The sequence below is a fragment of the Drosophila suzukii genome, chromosome 4 (assembly GCF_043229965.1).
Source record: "Drosophila suzukii chromosome 4, CBGP_Dsuzu_IsoJpt1.0, whole genome shotgun sequence".
NCBI classification, from domain to species: domain Eukaryota; kingdom Metazoa; phylum Arthropoda; class Insecta; order Diptera; family Drosophilidae; genus Drosophila; species Drosophila suzukii.
The window spans coordinates 428209-451097 of NC_092083.1; the positions used below are offsets into that span (position 1 = coordinate 428209).

General features: G+C 37.6%; 1 protein-coding gene and 1 long non-coding RNA gene across 7 annotated transcripts; one reads left to right on the forward strand and one right to left on the reverse strand.

Annotated features, from left to right (window-relative positions):
* Window positions 1-1503: 1503 nt before the first annotated feature.
* On the reverse strand, window positions 1504-14262 carry apolpp (retinoid- and fatty-acid binding glycoprotein apolipophorin). The gene is made up of 8 exons (XM_017088553.4): window positions 14124-14262; window positions 13957-14056; window positions 11879-11908; window positions 4638-11818; window positions 4349-4569; window positions 2162-4280; window positions 1981-2101; window positions 1504-1921 (listed from the first exon to the last, which is right to left on the reverse strand). Exons 2-8 carry the CDS (start codon window positions 14030-14032, stop codon window positions 1599-1601), a joined length of 10071 nt encoding a protein of 3356 aa, XP_016944042.2. The 5' UTR covers window positions 14033-14056; window positions 14124-14262; the 3' UTR covers window positions 1504-1598.
* A 24-nt stretch (window positions 14263-14286) lies between these two features.
* LOC118876932 (uncharacterized) lies at window positions 14287-20126 on the forward strand. Of its 6 annotated transcripts, none has more exons than XR_010654613.2 (4): window positions 14287-14301; window positions 14806-14957; window positions 19413-19711; window positions 19768-20126. It is a non-coding gene; the product is annotated as an uncharacterized lncRNA (long non-coding RNA). The 6 variants fall into 6 exon arrangements; XR_010654612.2 differs by lacking the exon at window positions 14287-14301 and adding an exon at window positions 14303-14317; XR_010654611.2 differs by lacking the exon at window positions 14287-14301 and adding an exon at window positions 14404-14418.
* The last annotated feature ends 2763 nt before the right edge of the window (window positions 20127-22889 follow it).

Sequence of the window (22889 nt, forward strand, 5' to 3'; positions counted from 1 at the left end):
GAATATGCCACGTCCACTCAAACGTCCACAAACCACCCAAAACTGTGGCTCCTACAGTTTAAGTGCTAAAAAAACTTGTAACTGTATCGATTGACCTAAAAATAAGAAATCTGTCTGCCGCCCACATTACCATACATTAAAATCACGAATAGGTGGCGCTGTACAATCTGGCTTTGCTGCTTGTATATCACTGTGGACGGCAGCCACGTAGGGACGAAACGCACCATGAGAGTGTGCGAAGGCGACTACTATATAGTCACAGAATTGAAAATCTGCTGCGATGGTCTGATAGTTCCGAATGATGCACCAATCGAAAGGTATCGAAAAAACTAAGAAGATTGCACTGAATTTACAAATCTTAATTGGTTTGGAAGAAAGAGGGGTGAATGTGTAAAACTGAAAATGTAGAAAATTTGAGCTGTTGGGTCTGGTGGGGATAAATGATCTCGGCTATTAACCTAGTTCTATTCTTACTGAGAATACGCGAATGACACCTCATATGTTAGTTATTCCAAAAACAAGATTTTGGTGTTCTTTTCAAAATGAAAATGTTTGTCCCTTTGTTTGTGGGTTTGCAAGAATCCTTTTTTGGTTTTAGGGTCTTTAGGACAACATGTGTGCATTAAGAAGCTCGAAATATAAAACTTTTGTCCAACGACTTTTGGAAAAAACACTAGATTTAAGGCTTATAGTTTTATAACAACTAATGCTACAGATACGTGCTATATGTCGCTAAAAAGGTAATATAATTTGCCAATCACGTTACCTTTACTTAAGTTGTCTTAATACAATAGATTTTTTATTTTTATTAACCTCATATTGTTTCGAAAGATTTTTTTTAAAGTTTTAATCTATACAGACCTTGAGATTCCTCAACTTCTAATATATACAACTTTTTTTCATAAAATTTACCATTTGGAAGATATTGAGCTATAAAGGGTGCAATCCGTTTAAGTTCAGTAGGAATAACATTTAAAGCTTACCTTGAATGCCCACAACTATGCTAGATTAAATTGATGAGAAAAGAATATTATAGCATACTTTTTAAGTAAAAGGAAAACATTTGGATGTTTGCTTTGAATTTCCGATGTCATACTTTATTTAAGTTCCTAAAAAACGGTTTCTATACTAAAGTATAGTGCGGCATACAGTAACCATGCTAATACAATAGCTCATACGAGTATGAGTATTATATCAAAAGTGAATAGAGCCACCAATTAATAATTTATGTTTAAAACAAAAACTTCTGACATCTAACAAAAACAACTCTTACCGAGGTAAGGGGTCGTGACGATCGCTCCTTCAACATAAAAAAGTTCTGATATACAATTTTGAGACGAAAAATGATTGTACATCCGACTAAATAAATACACTTTCTAAAAGGTTTTCATTCGATCTGTTTGCTCTCCATCTTATTTTAGCTGACTAACGGGTATTTGATAGTCGAGGCCCTCGACTATAGCTTTCTTCCTTGTTTTCTTTTTATATTAAAGTTCTTCGCGGTTACGTTTTTATTAATGTATTTTGTTCACTTATATTTTAGGTAATAGATATTTCGATTAATGAATAAAGGATTCGATCTAAAACTTGAAATCATTTTAGGCAGCTTTGGGCTTCTTGGTCGCAACAAATGTCGAAGACTTGATGACGCACTTGTGTTGGCCGTGCAATCCATGAATCGGCAGACAGCGACATTCACTGACAATTTCGGTCTTAAAGAGAGTATCTGCCAGCGATGACGTAATCTGGTTCAACATTTTTCTTTGATCCGCTGCCTTTAGCTTGTCGAAGTTTTGCGTTGCAAACACCCAACCACCGTTATTAAGGACGAAGTCAATACCCATGTCATTATCGAATTGCAGTTTGGCTCGCTTCTTTTGATCCTTTCCATCAAGGGTAGCCACCAAACGAGAGTTGAAGCCTGTAAAAATCAAGTGTAACTTATGACTCACATAGAGTGACATAGACTTAAATTCCTACCAATTAGTTTTTCAGCCGGCACTCCTTCTAGTGTGAGCGCCTTCACTGGTGCAATAAGATGGAGAAGCGCACCGTCAAACTTGGTAACAGATCCAGTCAATTGAGCTCGAACAAATTTCCACTAAATAAAAGGAATTCATAAGATTTTGAAAAATTATAAAGCCCGAAAAGCTGCGCTTACCCAGTTTTTATATTCCAAAGAATCGCTTCGCACACCGATAATGCTCTTTGCCGCACCAGCACGGAATGGGTAGTCTAATGCCAATTGGAACGCCTTTTCATCGGCCTGAGGTGCAATGCCCTTTACTATTTCCTTTAATGAGTTGTAAATATCCAAGATTCGTTTTTCAGTGATAATTTGCTCGACGCAATCGTCACAGAAGTTCTTTACTCCGTTGAGCTTAACATCGGCCAGGTTTCCCTTGTAGTTAATTTTGCCATTTTCACTTGTGAGTAGAGCGGGATATCGCTTGGATTCGTCAAATACAACAACTCCGACTTGGACATCTGTGAAACCACGGCTTTTCAGCGACTCTCGAATTTCATTGATTGCAGGCGCTATTAGATTAGAAAGGACTACTGGTGTTACATTGATATCGACGACAAATACCACGTCCGCCTTGTTGTTTGGCAGCTTGACAATGAACTCGTCTCCAAGGTCCCTCTGCCCCACAGGTCCACCGCACTTGATGCAACGCGGTGGCAATAGCACCCACTTGTTAATCTGTTTGACAGCGGAACCGTAGGCCAGAGCAAACGTACATGCAGCAGCCTCCTTATCCTTTTCGGCTATTTTAGCAATGGCATTATCACATGCCTGACGGTAAGGTCTGGAGTCAACCGTCATAAAGTTGAAGGCAAGTGGTGATTCAATGCCAAATATCTCACTACATATTTCCTCTCTTTTCGGGCTTTCCACTTGGTCTTTGTCAAGTGCAACTGCTGCACATTTACCAACTCCGTAATCGTTTCCCAGGGCGGCCGAGTCTGCCGCTAAGGTACCATCAATTCGCAGAAAGTCGTCATATGGCTCTGCATTGCCGTTGCCGAGAAGTCCCCGCGTTTTACTTGTGTAGAAGCCATTTATATTTAAATGGCAAACCTTTAGATCCGTGGTGCAAACTATGCTTACTCCGTACTCAGAATGCAAATGAACGGTATAGAATCGGCGCCATGCGTGAAGACCAGACAATTGTTGTGGGTACTCAACAAGGTTTCCATTTATCTTCAGTGCCAGATTGTCGGCTACTTCAGCAAAGTTACCATCCCTATCTACGAGCGTGATGCCCTTAAGCTTTCCGTTTGCAAGCTGACCGATAATTGTGAAATTATTGTCCACACTGTCTTGAGCCAGGATATATTTGCAGTTTCCAGGGTACGCATAGTTCTGACCGTCAAAAGTGAATATGTGCTGACCATCGACGACATGGCCTCGTAGCTCAAAGTCATTAAAGAATATCCACGACTTAAGTACATTTTTGTTAAATAGAGCGTCCCAATTCTCATTCAACAAATAGTTCACGAAACTGGATCGGAATGAAAGTATGGTTGGGAGTGTAGACAAGGAATCTAAAGAATGTGTCAGGGAACCAAACCATGATTGGAAATCAATTGCATGAGCAGATGATCCTGGAGCAGTGCTTTTAATCGAGACCCAAATTGAGCGTATGGCCTTAATTAAAAGCTTTCCAAGCTCTTCAAGCGACTTTTCATCATTGATTTGTTGTTGCTTTAGCTTTGCGCTTAAGTAATCTTGTAGTTTTTGAAGGAACTCAGTGGTCTCTGGAGTTTGCGGTAAAATACTTAACTGATCAAATAGACTGTTTACCAGCTCTGTAGCTTTTTCAATGAGCTTTAGACTTTTAACTTTGTCATTAATCTCATTACGTATGCTTTCAAATGACGGTAAGTTTGCGGCATACTCTTTAAGTTCGTCGATTGCACTTTCAGCCGCGCGAACCAAGAGCTTAACTAGTTCTTGAACTGCATCGTTGATTGGTTTCAGAGTTTCAGCGACGGCCTTGCCATAGTTTTTCAGTGCTGGGCCATACTTTTCCAGCACGGAGAGAAGACTTTTAATTGTCTTTGTGTAGACCCTGATGAATTCCTTATGTAGTGTACCAATTAGATTGTTTACAGTTAAGATAAAATCTTCCCACGCTTTGAGGAGCGAGTCCTTCCAAAGAGCTTGCAATTTCTCAGAAATTTCAACAAATGACTTTTGGGCCTTTTCGAATGTTTCCAATAATGCCTTGCCTAAGTCATCAATTATAGCCGATATTTTCACAAATGCAGTTCGTCTAAAAAAATTAAATGGAATGGACATATTTATGGTTATGTATAAAGGTTACACTATTTAATTACTTACACTCCATCAATAATCGGTTCGATTGAGGGATCTGCCTCAAGCTCTTGAATAAGTCTCTTTGCATTTTCGACCAATTTACCCTTCAGTTTTGAGAAATCTGGAAGGGCTTCCTTTGCTAATTTCATGTTTTTATCTGTGGCTTGTTGTAGTTTCTCGAATCGTGCCTTGATGTTCTTAGCAATATATTCCGTGTCTTTATTTACTTCCGTGTCAGCGTTGAGCTGGAAAAATGAAAAATATGTATATAACATTAGTTAGAAAACAAGAATATTTGTTTATTTTTTCTTACCAGAAAGGCATTCACGTTATCATCATTGAAAACATAGTTTGTTTGCAAAAAGTTGGTTGCATCTAAAGCCACGCGTCCGTTGAATAATTGCTTGCCGCTACCAGAAACGTCGAATTTTAGTTCCTTGCCCAACTTGATTTCAGCATTGCCATCAATGAAGTCTTGACGCTTTAGTGAAATCTTTGCGGAAGTAGGTTGAATCTCACTTGTAAATTCAATTGGATTTTTATCAATAACTTGAACTTTCGTATTGAATTTTGCATATCTTTTTTGACTACTAAAGTCGCCGACTATTCGAACAATCTGCTTATTTGATTCGCTCAAAGAGATTTCAAGATTTTCCTTACTTAAAATCGATTTTGCCTTAATATCAATGGAACCGTTATCATTGATTTCCACACCAAAATTGTACTCTTGGGCTTCCTTATCTATTGCCGCATTGCTGGTTATTTGGTATAAGAACTGAAGGCCAGCAGATTTGACAGTTGTAGTAGATGCAATGTTGAAACCATTTTTGGATGGGGAATTCCGCCATTCGCTGTTTCCAACAACCTTTTGTTCCGGCAGTCGAAAAACATCAAAAACTATTTCGGCACTTGCGATTTGTTGATCCACGTTACCATTAAGTCTTCCAGAAATACTCAATGGCCGAATAGTTGGATGCTCAAGCTTAACTTGACCATTGGCGTTTAGGGCAACGTGCTCGATGCCCGAGACGTCAAGAATAGCAGAAATACGAACAACATCATCGGGTCTTTGCAGCTTATCAATAAAGAAAGAAGCTGATTGCTCATAGTGACCAAAAATATTCCCTTCCGCCGGTGTTTTTTGCGCGGTCTCTAACAAAATTTGTCGTTTAGGAAGCGTTAATTTAATAGTAATTGACGCAGGCTGAACGTTGGCAGTCAGTTGGTACTTAAAATTATTTCCGGTTATAATAAAGCTATCTAGATGGTATTGGTACTTAAATCCTTGGCGTATATTTTGGGATTTTAGCTCAAACTCATATGGATAACCAAGTTCACGCAGATCAACCAAAACAAGGGTTGAGTGTTCCACGGCATCCAGTTTTTGTTCATCTATGCTTACTAGTGATTGCACTTGAATGTTTGTGCACTGTCTTTTTTCTTCGCAAATGGAAAACTTCGTGTTGAATTCCTTGTTTGTAATCTTAATTGTGGATAGGCCGTTTTTGGTTCCAAAATTACCATTAAAAGTGTACGAGAAACCAACCTCCTTATCCGTAGTAACATCAAAGTGTTGATGGGTCAACTTAAAATTTCCACTATGTGATTTTCCTTGATACTGCACTTGTCCTTGGCCATCGATAATATCCTTATTTTGTTCTTTTTTAAGAGCATATGTGGCTGTGCCTAGGAATATTACGCCATCCAAATTCTTTAGTTGAATTTTTATGTTCTTACCCTGTGCTCGTGCTTCAAGTTCGTAACCATCCAGCTTTAATTTCTTAGAGCTCCAGCTCCCAACTACATAAAAATCGTCAATGCTGACGTAAGATGCTTCACTGTTTATTTTAATGTCCAATTCGGCCAAGTTTTGTACTTCAAAAGCTACCTTTCCTTTTCGCTCTCCCAATATTTCGAAGATGCTCGTGATAATAATGGGCTTTTCCTTTAACAAATTCAAACGAATATCAACACCCTTTTTATGGGTCGAGCGATACAATTTAGTGTCCCAAATGTATGACTTTTCCGCCTGTTTGGCTTGTACAGTGACTACATACGTCGAGTCATCAACAGATTTTAGAGTGCGGATATTAAGGCTAATATCCTTTGCAGCTTCGAAGCTGGAATCCAGCACATATGTTATATCTACTTCCTCGGCACCATAAGAAAGGGATGTATCTGTCTTCACGTACTGATTTCCGTACTGTGCGTTAACTGTGTACTTTTGCTTGCCGCTAAGGTCACCATCCTTCAAACTGCCATTTTGCTCCCGCTGATATTTTCCATTGAACTTTAATGGAGACTCCATATTATTGGTTTGAGCTTCAAAATCCAAATTTCCTCCATTTGGCGTACCGTTCCACAGTGTGTTGACACGAGCGAATTGACCCTGACCGGTTTTGGAATCCACGAAAAATTCAAGACTATAAGCAGCATTGTTATTGACCGTTGATGGTTTTAACAGTTTTCCGTTACTTTTAATATCCACGAACTTTAAGCTGGACTTTGGGATTTCGATGTTAGCTTGAATTTCATATGTAGCCGGCAAGGTGCCTTGCTTGTTATTGTAATTTCCATTTGCTCTTACTGAGAAGAGCTCCCCATATTTACTTGTGATACTTATCACAGCATGCTGTGCACTGTACTCCCCTATGACAATGGCAACCTCAATGGGTTGGGGGAGTGGATTTCCATTAGCCTTAAGGTTCAAATCCAAGTCTTTAGCTTCGCCGTTAGGTTGCTGCTTAATTTGAAAGCTTAGCTCAGACTTTTCTCCATCCAATGCTGTGTATACTAAAGTATTGCTTGCAGAAAATTCTTTTGTTTTTGGATTAAGCCGGTCAAGCTTTCCCTTTAGTGTAATTGATCGTTTTTTATTGCTGCCAGATGGTGTATCACTAATCTGTGCATCCATATTTCCTTGCACCACACCCGTTTTTGCATTTGTTGAAGACTTACGGTTAACATTACCGTCAATGACTCTCCCGTCGGGAGTGGTCAATGTAAACGCACCTTGAACTTCGCCATTTGTTCGCAATTCTCCTTTAACGCTACCATTGGCCTCGAAAATAACTTTTTTGTCGTTTGATTCCCCAATATTTTTGGTGGAAAACTTCAACTTATCTATGGTGTTTTCAGACTTCAAATGCAATTTCTTTTCCCCATCAAGCGATAGGGTAGTGTCAACATCGTACTTAGGAGCTTGTATATGGAATTTGGATTCAATTTCTAGTTTGTGCTTCGGTTCAGTCTTTAGAGTCTCAAATGTGGCAGTCAAGTCACCCTTACCATTTTTAGCTACGCGAAACTCGCTCTTAGCAGTTAATTGATTCTTGACAATAAGATTAAGTTTCGCCGCGGATATTTTGTCTTGAGGGTGTTGGGACTCACCGGTTAATTTGACAAGCTCTGCTGTGTCACGGATAACCTTAAACTCACTGCTGGTTTTGTCAGGTGTGCCAAGTACTTTGAGAACCCATTGATAAGATTTGTCCTTTCCACTTACTTGAACGGTGCCCTGAAGGTCAATTTTGATGTCTTGGACGGAGTATCGTTGTCCTAATTCACCCTTCGCAGATAGTAAAGTTCCCCAACTAGTTGTAATACTGTTGTCGACAACATAAGCGTTTCCATTAAAATCACATTTGGATACAACATCGATAGAATGCTTATTGAGCTTTCCACTCACCTCCAGAGAATAGTCTTGTACGTTTCGCTGATTGCTTTTGTATTTGACGTTAAGTGAACCGACTTTTTCCTCACGTGAAATTTCCACGTCGAGATCCAATTTATTTACATCAAAAGTGGACTTTACCTTTACTGCTCCAACTCGCTTATTTTTATGATGGATTTCCACATTTTGCACAAGAGAACCTTCACGTAAAGAGCTGGATTCATCATCTCTTTGGAAATCAAAGCCGGCATCGCTATTAATGGACCAAGTGGAAGCTTTGCCAATTGCTTTAAGAGCATAGGACTGATCTGCTATTGTCAAATGTACCGAACTTCCATAAACATGTTCGGGTGTTCGTTCATCGTTTATAAATAAACCTGCCGCATACTGACCGTTCTCCAGTTCAAAATTTCCCTTTATTAAAAACGACTTCTGATCTGAAGCGATACGAAGCTCGGAGTTAAATGAACTTTGGCCAGCATCCGTCCATCCATTTACAATTATGCGGTCGTTATTCGCATTCGACACTTGGAAGTTTTCAAAATTGTATCTTGTTATCTTATCGCTGGTTTTTTTAACTACGATTTTTCCGTCAGCGCGATACCCATTTATGCTGTTCGAAATGCCATTATTGTCTTGAATTTCAATTAAAGGCTTATATTCATTTCCGTGCTTGCTAAGGCCGATTTTACTTTTTTTAATGTCCTTATCTTGTTCGTACTGGCCATATATTACCAATTCGCTGTTGTCGCTGTTTATTCCAGCTTCAACTCCAAAGTGGTATTGAGAATTGTCGAAGGATATTCTACCATAAGTCCTAGGCTTAGATCCAAGCTCGAAAACTACACTTGCATCATGAGATACTTTGGAACCAGGAGTGGAGTAGTCCAATTTCCACTTCTGGCCGGAAGGCTCATTTGTGTGAACCCCTTTGAATGTAAATTTGCGTTCAGCCGTCAAGTAAATGGCGAAACTGAATGGCTTAGATAAATGAAATTGGTCCGAAATAGCAACTCCTTTTTCTGCATCATTGCCGCTTCCTGCTTGAAAGTCGCTCAAGCTTGTTGAACTCTCAATGCATATGTTTAGGCCGACAACTTCAGCTTGGTTAAAGCATATCTCACTAGGCTGGGCATTTTTATTTTTCTTGTTGCTCTTAAGGGCAACCGCTCTTTGTTTGTCTTGTTCGGCTACATATAGTTCGGTGTCAATTTTAACATCAATAAGCTCCAGTTTTTCGCGTGGAAGTTCGACGTCAACGTTAAAACCTTCCCCGTCCTTGATAACGGCTACAGTTATATCGTTTCCGGTCGCGGAATGCGCAGTTGATACCACTCGGAGGCCAGTGGACAGTACTTGGGAATTGAAACCTACCTGAAGGTTGACACTAACATCAACACTTGGAACAACCTTCAATCTATATTTTGCCTTCTGCCAGTTCTGTTCAAGAACGGCATTGATATCAAGGTTAACAGCAAGATCAATTTTGGTAGCTGCAAAGCCTTGAGCTACGATTTCCAGAGGTACTCCAATGCTAGTTGGATAAGCGAGGTCTGTATCAAGGAATAGGTGGTGACTGGAAAGTTGCTTTTCAAACGAAGAGAGTTCTTGTTTTGCCTTTTCAAAAGAATTTGAGAAATAATTTATGATGTCATCCAAAGTACTTGGTATGTTGTCACCAAGGCTTAAGAACGCCAACTCCGAACCAAAGAGTTTCAATGATATATCTAAATTGAGATCTTTCACATTTTTGCTGCCGTAAGTTTTATACTTTTTCGATGTTTTAGCAACATCGTCGGCAATTGAGCGTCGGGCTCGACCACCAGCTCCAACAGCTGCGTTGTTTCCAACTTCAATGATTTTAACAATTTCATTGAAATCTTTATTTAGCAACCCCTTCGGTCCTAGATAATATTCCAACACATCCTCAAAATTTTCTTGACGTACGCTTGCTTCAAATACGTTGAAGTTAGTTCCAAAAATTTCAGTTGTAACATTAATACGAGATGATCGGGGTAAGAATCCATGTTGCGAATAAATTAATTGGTAGTCAGAACTGGCTCCAAGGCCAAGGGATTCCAGTTTGTAGGAAACCTCATTGTTGAAACTGTAACGTCTGTAATCCGCAGGAAACTTCTTAGTCACTCGAATGTTCCCTAAATGGTACCTTTGCTGCTCACGGCTGGCGTCTGTCGAGTCGCGAATGGCTTTTAAGTTTGATGAAATAAATCCTCCTACCTGGTTAACTGTTTCGGAATTGACTATTTCTGAAACCTGGTTGGCCACCTCTGCGTTGGGACATGAAATAGCGGACAAATAGGCTTCAATGCGTAACTCTGAGTCCTCGTTGCGGTTCTTGAGTAGTTCAAAAGCCTTATTTTGCAGCTCTCCATTGCATTCAATGGTTGAAAATGCTTTCAAAGCAGCTACACGTACTCGATTGGAGCGGCCCGTTGAGGCGCACTCACTAAGGGCAGCGGCAGTATTGTCACTTAAGCTTTTGGCATTTCCTATTCCCTTTAAAATATACACAATGCGTTCTTCTTCCTTTTTAGTATTTGGCTTACATCTTTTCAGGCCATCTGTAAACTTTTTAGATATGGCTTCGATTTCAGGTCCTTGGCAATTTCTTCCTAAACAAAATTTAGCAACTAAGCTACCCACAGATAGATACAATTCCTTAGGCGCATTCGGTAACAGCTGAGCAGCCGCTTGATTGAGTGTCTCTTTGTCCACACTTTTAACCAAGTTTAAAGACAGTATCGCTAGTAATTTTTCCTTATCATCAAACTTAGGAAGCTGTTTTAGTATAACTCTGGCAGACTCTGCGGTACTGGTGCGAAACAATCCATCCAAGTATACCTTGCGGGCCAAGACTTTGTTCGGATGTGGATATGCAGCCAGTTCTAATAAAGTCTCACTATCAGATTGACGAAGCAACCTAATAAACTCTACGAACTTTTTAGCGCTTTCTTTTTTCACATAATCGCCAGTCGAATCCACAAGATCAGATAGTATCGTTTTTAACGCGTTTATATTTTTCGATGTGTAGGTTTCTGGTCTTTGGAAAATCACGCTTCTTACATTGGAGCCAGTAGGCGGCGAGTTAGCTTTCGTCCCGGTAGGATTTTTTAGTTTTAAAGTTGTGACTACCTTTGCACTGATTTCGGAATTTCCCTTGGTAGACCCAATAAACTTGTATGTTTCTGTCAGCTGAACACTTTCAAGAAGACTGTTTACAATCTTTGACTCCTTTATATAATTCGCCTGCAATAGTAGGCTGGACGTGATACCAGCTTTCTCGTTCACTTTCCCGGACACCAGACCACTGTTTATCTGCTCCCTATGTGCACAATTGTTTAAGTTGCGAACTTTCGTAATTATATTCGCATTGCCTACTTTCGATGTCGAAGTATGCGTGGGGCACTGACCGAAAACATCAACTTCGGGTTCCACTTTTGTTCCCGATTGCAATAATGATATAACTGCCCGCTTAATATTCAGCGAGTAATCCAAGTCGCTGGTATCTGAACAAATTTGTGGCTCCAGGAGTCCACTAACCAGCGTGAATTGCACTGGCTTCTGAATGTTGTTCAAAATCCTTTTCTCTACGGACTCTTTTGTATTGGACACCTTTACGGAACTTAGCTGTAAAGTATACCCACAGTTTCCTTTCGAAAAAATTTTTGCTGACCCGGATACTTTGAGACTGGTATCATCGGATTCACTGAAAACCCCGCTACTCAGTCCAATGGTTAAAATACTGTCGAAGGAGTAGTCATAAAAATTTCCAGGTATATATTTCAATAATTCATTATCCGCTATGAGAAGATAAAAAACGTTAGTATCCTAATACATTTGTTTTAGTTGGAGTGACTTACATTTCGGACATCCTATATTGCAAGTGGGTTCTATAATTAAAGACAAACATAAAATTAGTTCAAAACTATGAAAAACATTTAAATGTACGGTTAGGTTACATTAATAAAATAAACGATCGATTTGCTTAGGGGTAAGACAGTACACCTCTTGGTATCCTAAAATCATCTTCAATTTAGAAAATATTGTTTGGGTTTACTGCAGCAAGAAACTTAATGACAAGAAGAGAGAACACCATAGTCGACATGCAAGCAGCGAACGCGACTGTTTCCAAAAATTGCACACCACACAAACTAGTTTCAACTCCAATATTTGCTTTTAAAAGTCCGATTTTAACATTCTTAGCATACTTTAAGTGTTTTGGAGTGTAATAGCCTTTTCACACAGAGGGGGCTTCCGCATCAGCGACCAAATTTCGCTTCAGCAACTTTATCTTTCATAAGAAATTATTCATATAAGCAAATTAATCAATGATGAGATTTCATTTAAGGTAAGCGAATTGAAAATTGAACTGTGACTTTTTTTGGCCAACAGTGACGCCACGAGAATTTTCACAAGCTACAACAGCTTGGACCCTTTTAAGCATTTATAACAGGTTCCTCGCATTCGGGTTCTTTGACTACTTTCATATTTTGAAACCCACATTACTGTAAACTATTCCGCGTTGCAATGTGTAATCAAAACAAAACCCATATTGACCAACAAATACATTTTATTCATTTACTCTACGAGTAACGGGTATAATAACATAAACTTCACTTTTGATCAGCTTCTGTTTATTTATAAAGTAAGAAAAATAACACAGAGTTCTTTTGATGACCGATTTTTTATGCCTAAGTCGGAAATAAAAACAGAATTTCTATTTATCTCTTAACTATCGCGTTGATAAAAAGTTGGTTTATATAGCGGCATTCAAATGGTATGCAACTTACATGGTTTTTATGCCATTTTAAAATTTGGACCAGAAAGGTGTTTCTTGCTTTACCATACTTTTTGTGTGTTCGGCCCTGCAATAATTATACCCGTTACTCGTAGAGTAAAAGGGTATACTAGATTCGTCGGAAAGTGTGTAACAGGCAGAAGGAAGCGTTTCCGACCCCATAAAGTATATATATTCTTGATCAGGATCACTGGCCGAGTCGATCTAGCCATGTCCGTCTAAAATGTGCATTTTTGGAAACAGGCGCTTTTCTACTTGTATATCTCTATCTCCCTCCCACTGCCTGAGAGCTCCCAGTAGGGAAACTCAGTTAGATAACCTGTAAACAAGATAGGAAGCTAACTTCGGTAAGCCAAAGTTTATATACCGTTGTAGGTCGTTCCTGTTGGAGCAACGTAAATACATAGCTTTTGTATAATTAAAAAACAATCACAGAAATATGAAGATTTTGCTACATTTCCCTTTACTAGCGCATATGTTTTGTCGAGACCGAGACATAACGATGTTTGTATTATTTTGACTTTAATGTTGCGATACTTCCTATAGCAGCTGTACGATTTAGTAGTCACATTTTAAAGAAAAATTTTTTTGTAATTCTAAAATAACAAAATACTTCTATATGCCGAAGAGGAAAAGAATATGATCAAAAATAACAAACCAATAGATATTGTTCAATATTGTATTCAAAATGCAAAAATTTGCTAGTCTGTAAAGCAATTTCCCAGAAAAATATCTTCAGGTATTCCTTAAATGTCTTAAACCGCACTATAAGAGCCGCATGAGAGTTGGACGCTACAAATTTCTGCACAAATGTAGGCCGCCGCAATAATATCTAATAACAGTCATAAGACAAATTGTTTTTGTAAAAACTGGATAACTGCCTTATTCAGCTGATCAAGACAAAAAACTTTTCGGCGAAGGTACAAAATCTTTGGATCGCCGAAGGCAACTATATTTCTCATATTATCTAAAGGAAGAAATTCTAGAAAGAGATTTTAAAATTCTTGATAAGCCAGCACTTGTTGCTGCTTACTCTTTTGTTCCTCATATTTGCTCAATAAAAATTGAAAGCTCAAGATTCTATAATTTTGTAGCCTAATGATTAAACTTTTCCATTCTTTTTATTTTTTTAGCACTTACCGCCCTTTGCTGGTATTGTTAATAACACAGTCAGGAGGATTCCAACCAATAGGCATTTGTTTTTTATCCTCGCCATCACGCTTGACCCCTTGGGGAAAGCCTGGGGAAAGTAAACAGCACAATTTGAAATTCTACTCTTTTTATAAAGTAAAAATATATATTTTTACCTTAAACAGCACAGATATAACTTCACTTTGTTTATACTTCTTAAAATGAGAAATACATAGACCGACCGCGAATTAAACCGATACGAATACGATGACCGCTGACTACAAATTAAGCCGGATTACGTGAAAACACTCACTTTAAATACCTCGAATAAATCGAGAACCCACATCTGCTCATGTAGTACATAGTTGTGGTACATAGTATTTAAGTATATGCATGCATATAAGTGTATGCCTTCTAAATAAATACACGCATACCAACAAAGGAAAAGATGAGCATACTAGTGAGCGATTTGTACGACAGAACATTTCTTTATCACTAGGGAAGGGTGCTCAGGCTGAAGCCGAGTACTTTATATTATCTCACAATAATCGGACTTCGACACACTCGACCCCAGCTCAGTAACTTTTACCTACTCTTAGTTATTTGATCTCTCTCTACGGGTTGCCTTATAACATACATAAAGAGTTCCTAAACATGCTAGGAAAGACTTTATATTTCATTAAGAAGAGTAAATATGTACAAACATTTACATTTGAACTAGAAAAAAAGATCTTTACTCAAACTTTAAACAAACCGAAAATAAGTGGTCGCAAAGTTGAATAACGTTTATTCTTTAAAAACACATATTAATGATATTTTTTAAAGATCATTATATGAATGTTCGTTCGTGAATTGCAGTTAACGCCTGATAAGAAACTTTAATCTCTAATTAAAAGTTGCTTGAAAGCAAAACGCTGCTCGATAAGCACGCAAAATGACTGACTGGAAGGCCGGGCAGAAAAAATTACAGTTCGAAAAAATGTTACTTCTATAATGGTCTTTTGTTCTAGGTAAGTAAATATCAGGAAAGCTGAATCTGTAACGGTAGGAGATGGTCTGATATTTCGTAAAATATTACTCTAAGCAAATCGGCTTTCGATTCTAACGATTTATTAAAACTATACTTCACTCGATTGGTACGCCTAGTATTGTACAGATTAAATACATATAAATTTCCACCATTAGAGGGATTTTCGACACTTAAAGTACATACATCTAAACAATGTCACTCGTCGCATTTATGTATATGCGTAAGGATGCTCTATATAAGTAAGAGCCTACATTCCATTTTAAAGGGACGGGACATAAAATGAAGGGTTATTTCTATATCCTTACAGGAGATATTATGATTTCAGTCAGAAGTTTGCAACGTATTGGAGGATACGTTGTCGATCTAATAAAAAAAAAAATAAATAATAAAAATACTTCAAGCGAAGATACACGGGGGAACTTGATGAATAAATCTCTGGTATTCAAAAACTATGCAACAAAAATTTGGGTTTGAGATCCCCCCTCCTTCAAATCCAGGATCCGACGCAGAAATCCTTATATAACTCGAGATATAATATTTAATTATTATTATTACCGTAATTAGCTCGTTTTTTTTAAATATCACTGAAGCTAACAACAATCCTTATGTAATTTTCATTGACTATTTCTTATAACTGCAAGAGTACTGGTACGACTTGCCGAAGCTAACATTCTTTCTTGTTTATGTAAAAATGGAACGACTTTATCAAATAGCTGTCATAATAACTATAGGTATATTTATGTATATACAAGTATATGTACTTATAATTATAATTTAATGATGTGGTCTAAGCTGCAAGGGTATTTTTTTTTCGGTTTGCCGAAGCTAACTTCCTTTTTTGTTTTGATTATCTTGATTCAATTTCCAAGAACGCGTTTGATAAGAGTTTTTTTGTAACCTCGGGTGGGCTTGCTCAGATTTCCCTCTCAGTCCATAATATCTTTAAAATGTTCTTATAATAGTTCTTTTGAAACACATCTGAAAATATTTCAAACGAAACATTAGGCAAACACATTTAAAGCCGTGCCCCAAAAGCGTACATTGAATTGTTTCTGTAAAAATAAATATAGATGATACGCCTTCCAACACCTCAAACACACAAAAGTGCTGAAACCAAATTTTGTGACGAAAAATTACACAAGTAACATCCAAAATATACCTCGATAAATTATTATAGATCTTAGTCGCTTTAAAATTCACATTTTTGCTATATTTGAACAGCAATTACAGGCGAACGGATTGGTTTGTTAAGCGCCACTCGAACCCGATACTTAAAATTTTGTTTGATTTTTTAAGGGAGTTACAATCAAAACAGGCCACTGTCATAGAAAAACAGCTGCGGTCAAAATAGTAGTAGTGCTCCCGCCTTTAATCCTTAAAGTTAGTTTGCTGTCATTTATCTTATTCAATTCTTAAGTTACAACAAAAACCAATTTTTAGATAAGTATGGATCAAATAAAAAATACCCCTCTAACGACACCAGAGTTGCGCCTCACCATTTCACGAACTGAATCTAAGTTCGTAGTGAACTTTCATGTATTCACATTTATGAAACCTATGGGCCTGTTTATGGCATTGCATAAACATAGATTGTGTGCAGCGGTTATTAGCTAATAGTTTTGACAAACCAACGATTCCAAGTACAATTTGATACAAGAAGATTCTCAATATCAAATTAACCATGTGCATAAAGTTAGCAGAGCAACTTTTGATTTAACAAAAAAATTTTGCAAAAACTATTTTTGAAAAAATTAAAAAAAATTTCAACTTTTGTGTTTTTCGACATCAATATCATTCTTTTAGTATTTCAAAATTTTGAATAAAATTGTAAAGATATCGGACAACTTTATCCTTCGGCTCCAATAGGAATAAACCGAAAAATATTGAAATTTTTTGTTGGAAAAATTATAACTTGGGTGTTTTTTATAATTTTATTTTCTTAGGGCTATCACTATTTAAATACTTTAACATTTTGAACTAAATTTTTTAAAAAGCGGTCCATATAATATAGCTGATATAATAATGATCGGGTATTTAATGGTAAATAATAAGGAAATATTTATACCTACGTTGTTTTTGATCAAACTCCGGTAAATAAGATTTGTTTAATATTAATACTTATACTTATTAAATAATTGCTAGATCGACTCGTCTAGTCATGCTGACCAAGAATATATATACTTTATGGGGTCGGAAACGTCTCCTTCACTGCGTTGCAAACTTCTGACTGAAATCATTATACTCTCTGTAAGGGTATACAAAAATTTAATCTTGTTGTTTCTTGACATACTAACTTATACTCTTGGGAATATTATTCTTTTATCATTTTCGAATTCGAATAACATTTAAATCAAATCGGACGACTTCATCATATAGCAGCTATAGGAACGATCGGATAATAAGTGTCAAAATAATTCTTAGACCGTTATATTTCGTTTTCGGTATACATACACGGTTGTAAATTGAAATGGAACATTATCTTAAAATTTGTACAATTAGTTTAGTTTTCTAAAAATATAATTTGATACCAAGATAGCAGATCAACTCCGTTAAATGTTAACTTTTCCAAAATGCTTTAAACTGGGATTTTGCCGTTGTTTATCCGTAGCTTAGTTGTGAAAAATTAAGTTTGATGCTTTTGTTTTAATATATGCTTGTTCGGTAATTAAAATAAAAGCTGTAATGCAAAGCCATGTTTATACCCGTTACTCGTAGAGTAAAAGGGAAGTGTTTCGGACCCCATAAAGTATATATATTCTTAATAAGGAACACTAGCCGAGTCGATCTAGCAATGTCCGTCTGTCCATTTGAACGCTGAGATCTCAGAAACTATAAGAGCAAGAATGTTGGGACTTGGCATGCCGATTCGTAGTCCTCCTGTGCAGCGCAAGTTTGTTTCAGCAGGGTGTCACGACCCTTTGGGACTTGACATGCAGGTTCTTTTGCTTCCTGCGCAGTCCCAGTTTTTTTCAGCAGGGTTCCACGCCCACCAACGACTATAAGGCTAAAACACGTCTTGAGCCCATAAATGTTTTGTAAATATTTAAATGAGATTTTGTTCTTATTATCAATACCTACTTGGATGTTAAAATTTTTTGAAATCGGACCAGAATCCATTAAAAGTTATAGCCAAATAATAATCAAAATTTTGCAATTCAATCGATTGCACACCATATGCAGCAATTAAGCTGTTTTCACTAATACGCCACGAAGCCGCTGAGGGCGCAATAGCCTAGAAGAAGATAGGTGGCGCTATAGGCTAGGTGTGTAAGTGAAAAAGCAGAGTTTCTTTAAGCATATCTCCATCCCTCTCACATTCCCTTAAGCTGAGTAACGTGTATCTAACAGTCGAGGCCATCGACTATGGCGTTTTCTCTTGTTTTTAATTAAAAAGTATATTACATTAAATAAACCAAAAAATATTTAAATTTCCATCCTTAACAAAAGTACAACGCTGATGTCGACAGAGCTCTGCTGAATTCTACATTTATAGAAATTTACACCTTTGTACGTCGGGATTATAGTCATTAAGCCCCTTAATTAAACAATTTATGTTTTTTCTTAGGAATTTCTCAGGAAACAAATATTGTCCTGCTGAGGTATTCTATACTTTTTGCATAAATTAATTTAAAAAATTTGTAAAACGGTATAGCTGGAAACTTTATTATCCTTTTTTTTGTTGTACTTTAAACAATCTGTTCGTTTTCCTTGTATTGTTACCCAACAACAATAATAACATTTCCTAACAACAACTTAAACAACACACTCTTATAAAATAAATAGATACATTTTTGAATAAAATATGTTTTGGTGCTGAATTTTATCAAATCCTTTGCCATAACGAGAACGGAAACTAGCTTCTGCGAGCCGATGTTTTAAGGTTAAGATATACATAATTGTCGGACCAGGACGCACTCTAATCCTGATGGAAGGACTTATGTCAATAGCAAAGTAACTGCGCGAAATATTTGCAATTTTATCTGATCAAGTTATATCCGATCGTTCCTTTTCGATCTCGCCGTTGATATTAAAGCAGACGGACATGGCTATATCGACTCACATTATGATCCTGATAACGAATATACATTCTTTATACACCAAAAAAGAAATTGTCAATATGCCCCTATTTAGGTATCAACGTAAGCCTAGTGAGTGTCAATAAATATCTGATACGAAGGTCAACATATTGACCCTAATATGGGATCACTTTGACACTTGGCAAAAGATTTATACGAAAAACTTTTTGTGTCATCTTACAAAAGCATTCTGCCGCAAGATTAAAAACGCAGGTGCAGCTCAGAGTGTTAGCGGCATGGGGGTTAATTGTTTTGCTTACTTGAAATCTGAAAACTTTTTAAATACAACATCTAATTACAATTGATTGTATTATTCTTATGATATATATTGATATATACTATTCTTATAAATCATACAGCGTACTCTGCATCGGTGCGTACTTGAACCGGGAACCTTTTGCATCAGAGACAGACACCTTACCAATTGGTCTATCACACAACAGGAGGTCATTGCAGATGAAATAGGACGCGTAATCCAAGCTGTTGCCCTTCATTGTGGGATTTCACCGACAGGAAGCAATACCACAACAGGGGCAAATCCGCAGAATAGTTGAAGTGTTGGAGGAGATCCACTAGAGAATCCCAGTGGGAAGGAACATGCCGAGTGGGACTTCGCTCTCTACAAGAACATCCTGCCGGGGGTGGCCTCTCAAAGAAAGTAAGATCTGGCCAAAAGAATTTGGTTGCGTTGTACTAATAGAAGTATCTTTTTAGCAGAACCACCAGTAATATGATCTCCGATGACCTCTCCATTAGGACTCCGTACACCATCAGATACTTGGCAGCTTAGGCGGAGTTGAAGGACCCGCTGACTTCTATAGAGAGGAGGAAAATAAAGCGCCCGCAGTTGGTGAAGCCATAGCCAGCCACTGCCAGGATTGTGGCCGACTTCCTGCAGCATCAGCGGATCAACCCCGTTCCCAATCCGGGTCCCACTTTCCCAAGGTCCAATATGCCTATTGGAACTCGGAGCTGGACTGTGGTGGCGCGGGAAAGATGGCGAAGCATCCGTGGGACGAGAAGGAAGCTTTAAACTACTAATTTACATAAATAAAAACATTCGTTGAACATTATATTTATTTTTAATTTAATTGCTTTGTGTACCAGCAGACTCCTCCTTTTTTATTTTTTATACCCGTTACTCGTAGAGTAAAAGGGTATACTAGATTCGTCGGAAAGTATGTAACAGGCAGAAGGAAGCGTTTCCGACCCCATAAAGTATATATATTCTTGATCAGGATCACTAGCCGAGTCGATCTAGCCATGTCCGTCTGTCCGTCTGTCCGTATGAACGCTGAGATCTCGGAAACTATGAGAGTTACAATACTGGGATTAGGCACGCAGATTCCTGAGATTCCTGCGCAGCGCAAGTTTATTTCAGTACAGTGCCACGCCCACTCTAACGCCCACAAACCGCCCAAAACTGTGGCTCCTACGGTTTTGGTGCTAGATAGAAAATTTTAACTGAAATGTATTGTTCTCATCAATACCTATCGATTGACCCAAAAAAAAGTTTGTCACGCCCACTTTAACGCTCACAAACCGCGAAAACCTGTGACGCCCACAATTTTCATGCTAGATAAAAATAGATAACTGAAGTGTATTGGTCTCGTCAATACCTATCGATTGGTCCAAAAATTGGCCACGCCCACTCTAACGCCCATAACGCTTAAATCTGTATACCGCCGGTAGGTGGCGCATTTTAATCTCGCTTTGCTACTTGCATATCTCTATTTAGCTGAGTAACGGGTATCTGATAGTCGAGGTACTCGACTATAGCGTTCTTCCTTGTTTGTTTTCCGTTTGGCAACAAACCCAGCTGCTTGTCAGTAAGACCATGCTATACGTGTTGAAGGTGAACTTTGAAAACTTAGGTCACACTACAAAGAATAAGACTTTTCGACTAGTTAAACTCTTAGCCGATCTGAGTACTATTCTTTACTGCAAGCTTTATAGCTTTTCTAGTTGTCGAGATCACAGCGTTCATACGTACAAACGAACATAGCTAGATCGACAAGAGTACATATACACTTGGGCCTCGCTTAACACGGGGGTTACGTTCCTAGAAATCCTCGTGTTAAGCGAAACATGGACTCAGTACAAAATAAGGGGTTGCGTACGCAAAATTCAAAATTGGCAGCAAAAAAATGTTTGTATTGTTCAAATTTGGTGTGTTTTTTTTTAAGTTTCATACATTTGTTCAAAATTAACCAAAAGTTAATAAATGCATAACATTTAATAAATGCATAACATTCATATTTCCAAAATTAAAAGTTGGAATTAAATTAAAAAAGTTGCTTCATATAATTAATTAACAGGTTAAACTTTATAGAAACTTAATACTTATTAAATTTGAAATGCATTTGCTTACTTACAGTTTAAGTTAGTTTGTTTCAACATGTTTTCTTTTTTAGTGGTTCTTTATCAAAAAAATCCGTCATTTTTGATTGTTTGGTGGCTTTTAAAGCTTCTTTATACCACTCCTTATAAGGCAAAAGTATTCTTTTCAACTCTCTCTTAAACTTAAGTCGTCGTTCGAATACTGGACCTGAATTTAAAAAGCAGGATTCAAAGCTACTAGCATATGCGAATCCTTAAAGCTTTTCTATCGATAATCTAATTGGATCGGTTTCTTCGGAGCTGCCGTCATCTGATTTCGAATTGTTTGCTTCATTCACAGCAATCTCAAGCAATAATTCGTCATTAATTTCTTCATCTTCAAGCAACACTTGCAAATCATAATTTGCCATGTCGTCGAAACTTTCACCTTTAATCAAATGGCAAGGTCCAATATATCCTGGAATCCACGTTTTGGCACTTCTATTTCAGAGCTTTTAACAACCTCTGGCCATAATTTTCTCCAGCATCTATTTAATGTTGACACCTTAATCTCTTTTAAAGATAAGTTTACCAACTCAAGGCTATCTTTAATAGAAAACTTCTTCCAAGCACTGGTTACATAGATGGAGTCGGTTTCAGTTGTATGCAAAAACGGATGGGTTAAATTTCTTTTGATGCCCTGGGGCATTGTCCAATAATAATAGTACTTTAAAGTGTAAATTATTTTTTTAAAATATTTTTCAACCTCAGGTACAAAACAATTCAAGAACCAGTCCTTAAATAATTCTGCAGTTTCCCAAGCTTTGGAATTTGCTTTCCAGTAAACGGGTAATTTGTTCTTGTCTATCCCTTTAATTTGTAAACAAGCATCGGCTTTACTTGAAAGTCGCCTGATGCATTACTACACAGCAAAAGTGTAAAACGATCTTTTTGTGTCTTAAAGCCGGGAGCTACTTTTTCATTCTTTGATAAAAAAGTTCAATTTAACATTTTTTCCAGCAAAGTCCAGTTTCATCAGCATTGAAAACTTGGTAGGGCAGGAATTCCTCTTCATTAATGAACTCCTGAATTTCTTCTGGGTATGTGGTAGAAGCTCCATCATCGGCCGATGCCGCTTCGCCCTTAAATTTGAGGCTATGAATGGATAACCTTTTTTTAAATTTCTCGAACCATCCATTACTAGCAACGAAATCTATGCTGGAAGAGTGCCTTTTCCTGAATGATCCGCTGGCTTAAAGGGATCTTTTTTTCGTAGCTGTCGTCAATCCAAATGTTAAGTGCTCTTTCCATTTTCTCCAAAATTGGTGCACGTGCTCTACTGGTAAATTTTGTAGATATACATAGATGACCCAATGCTTCATGCACGTCGTATTTCACAGTTTCATTCTTTTTGATAGTGAGAATGGCAGTTTGCCCATTGTCTAAGCGGTTTAGAATTTGTATTTTTGTTTCTATTGAAATGACTTTTCGTTTTAAAGGAGCTGTGTTTTTCTTAT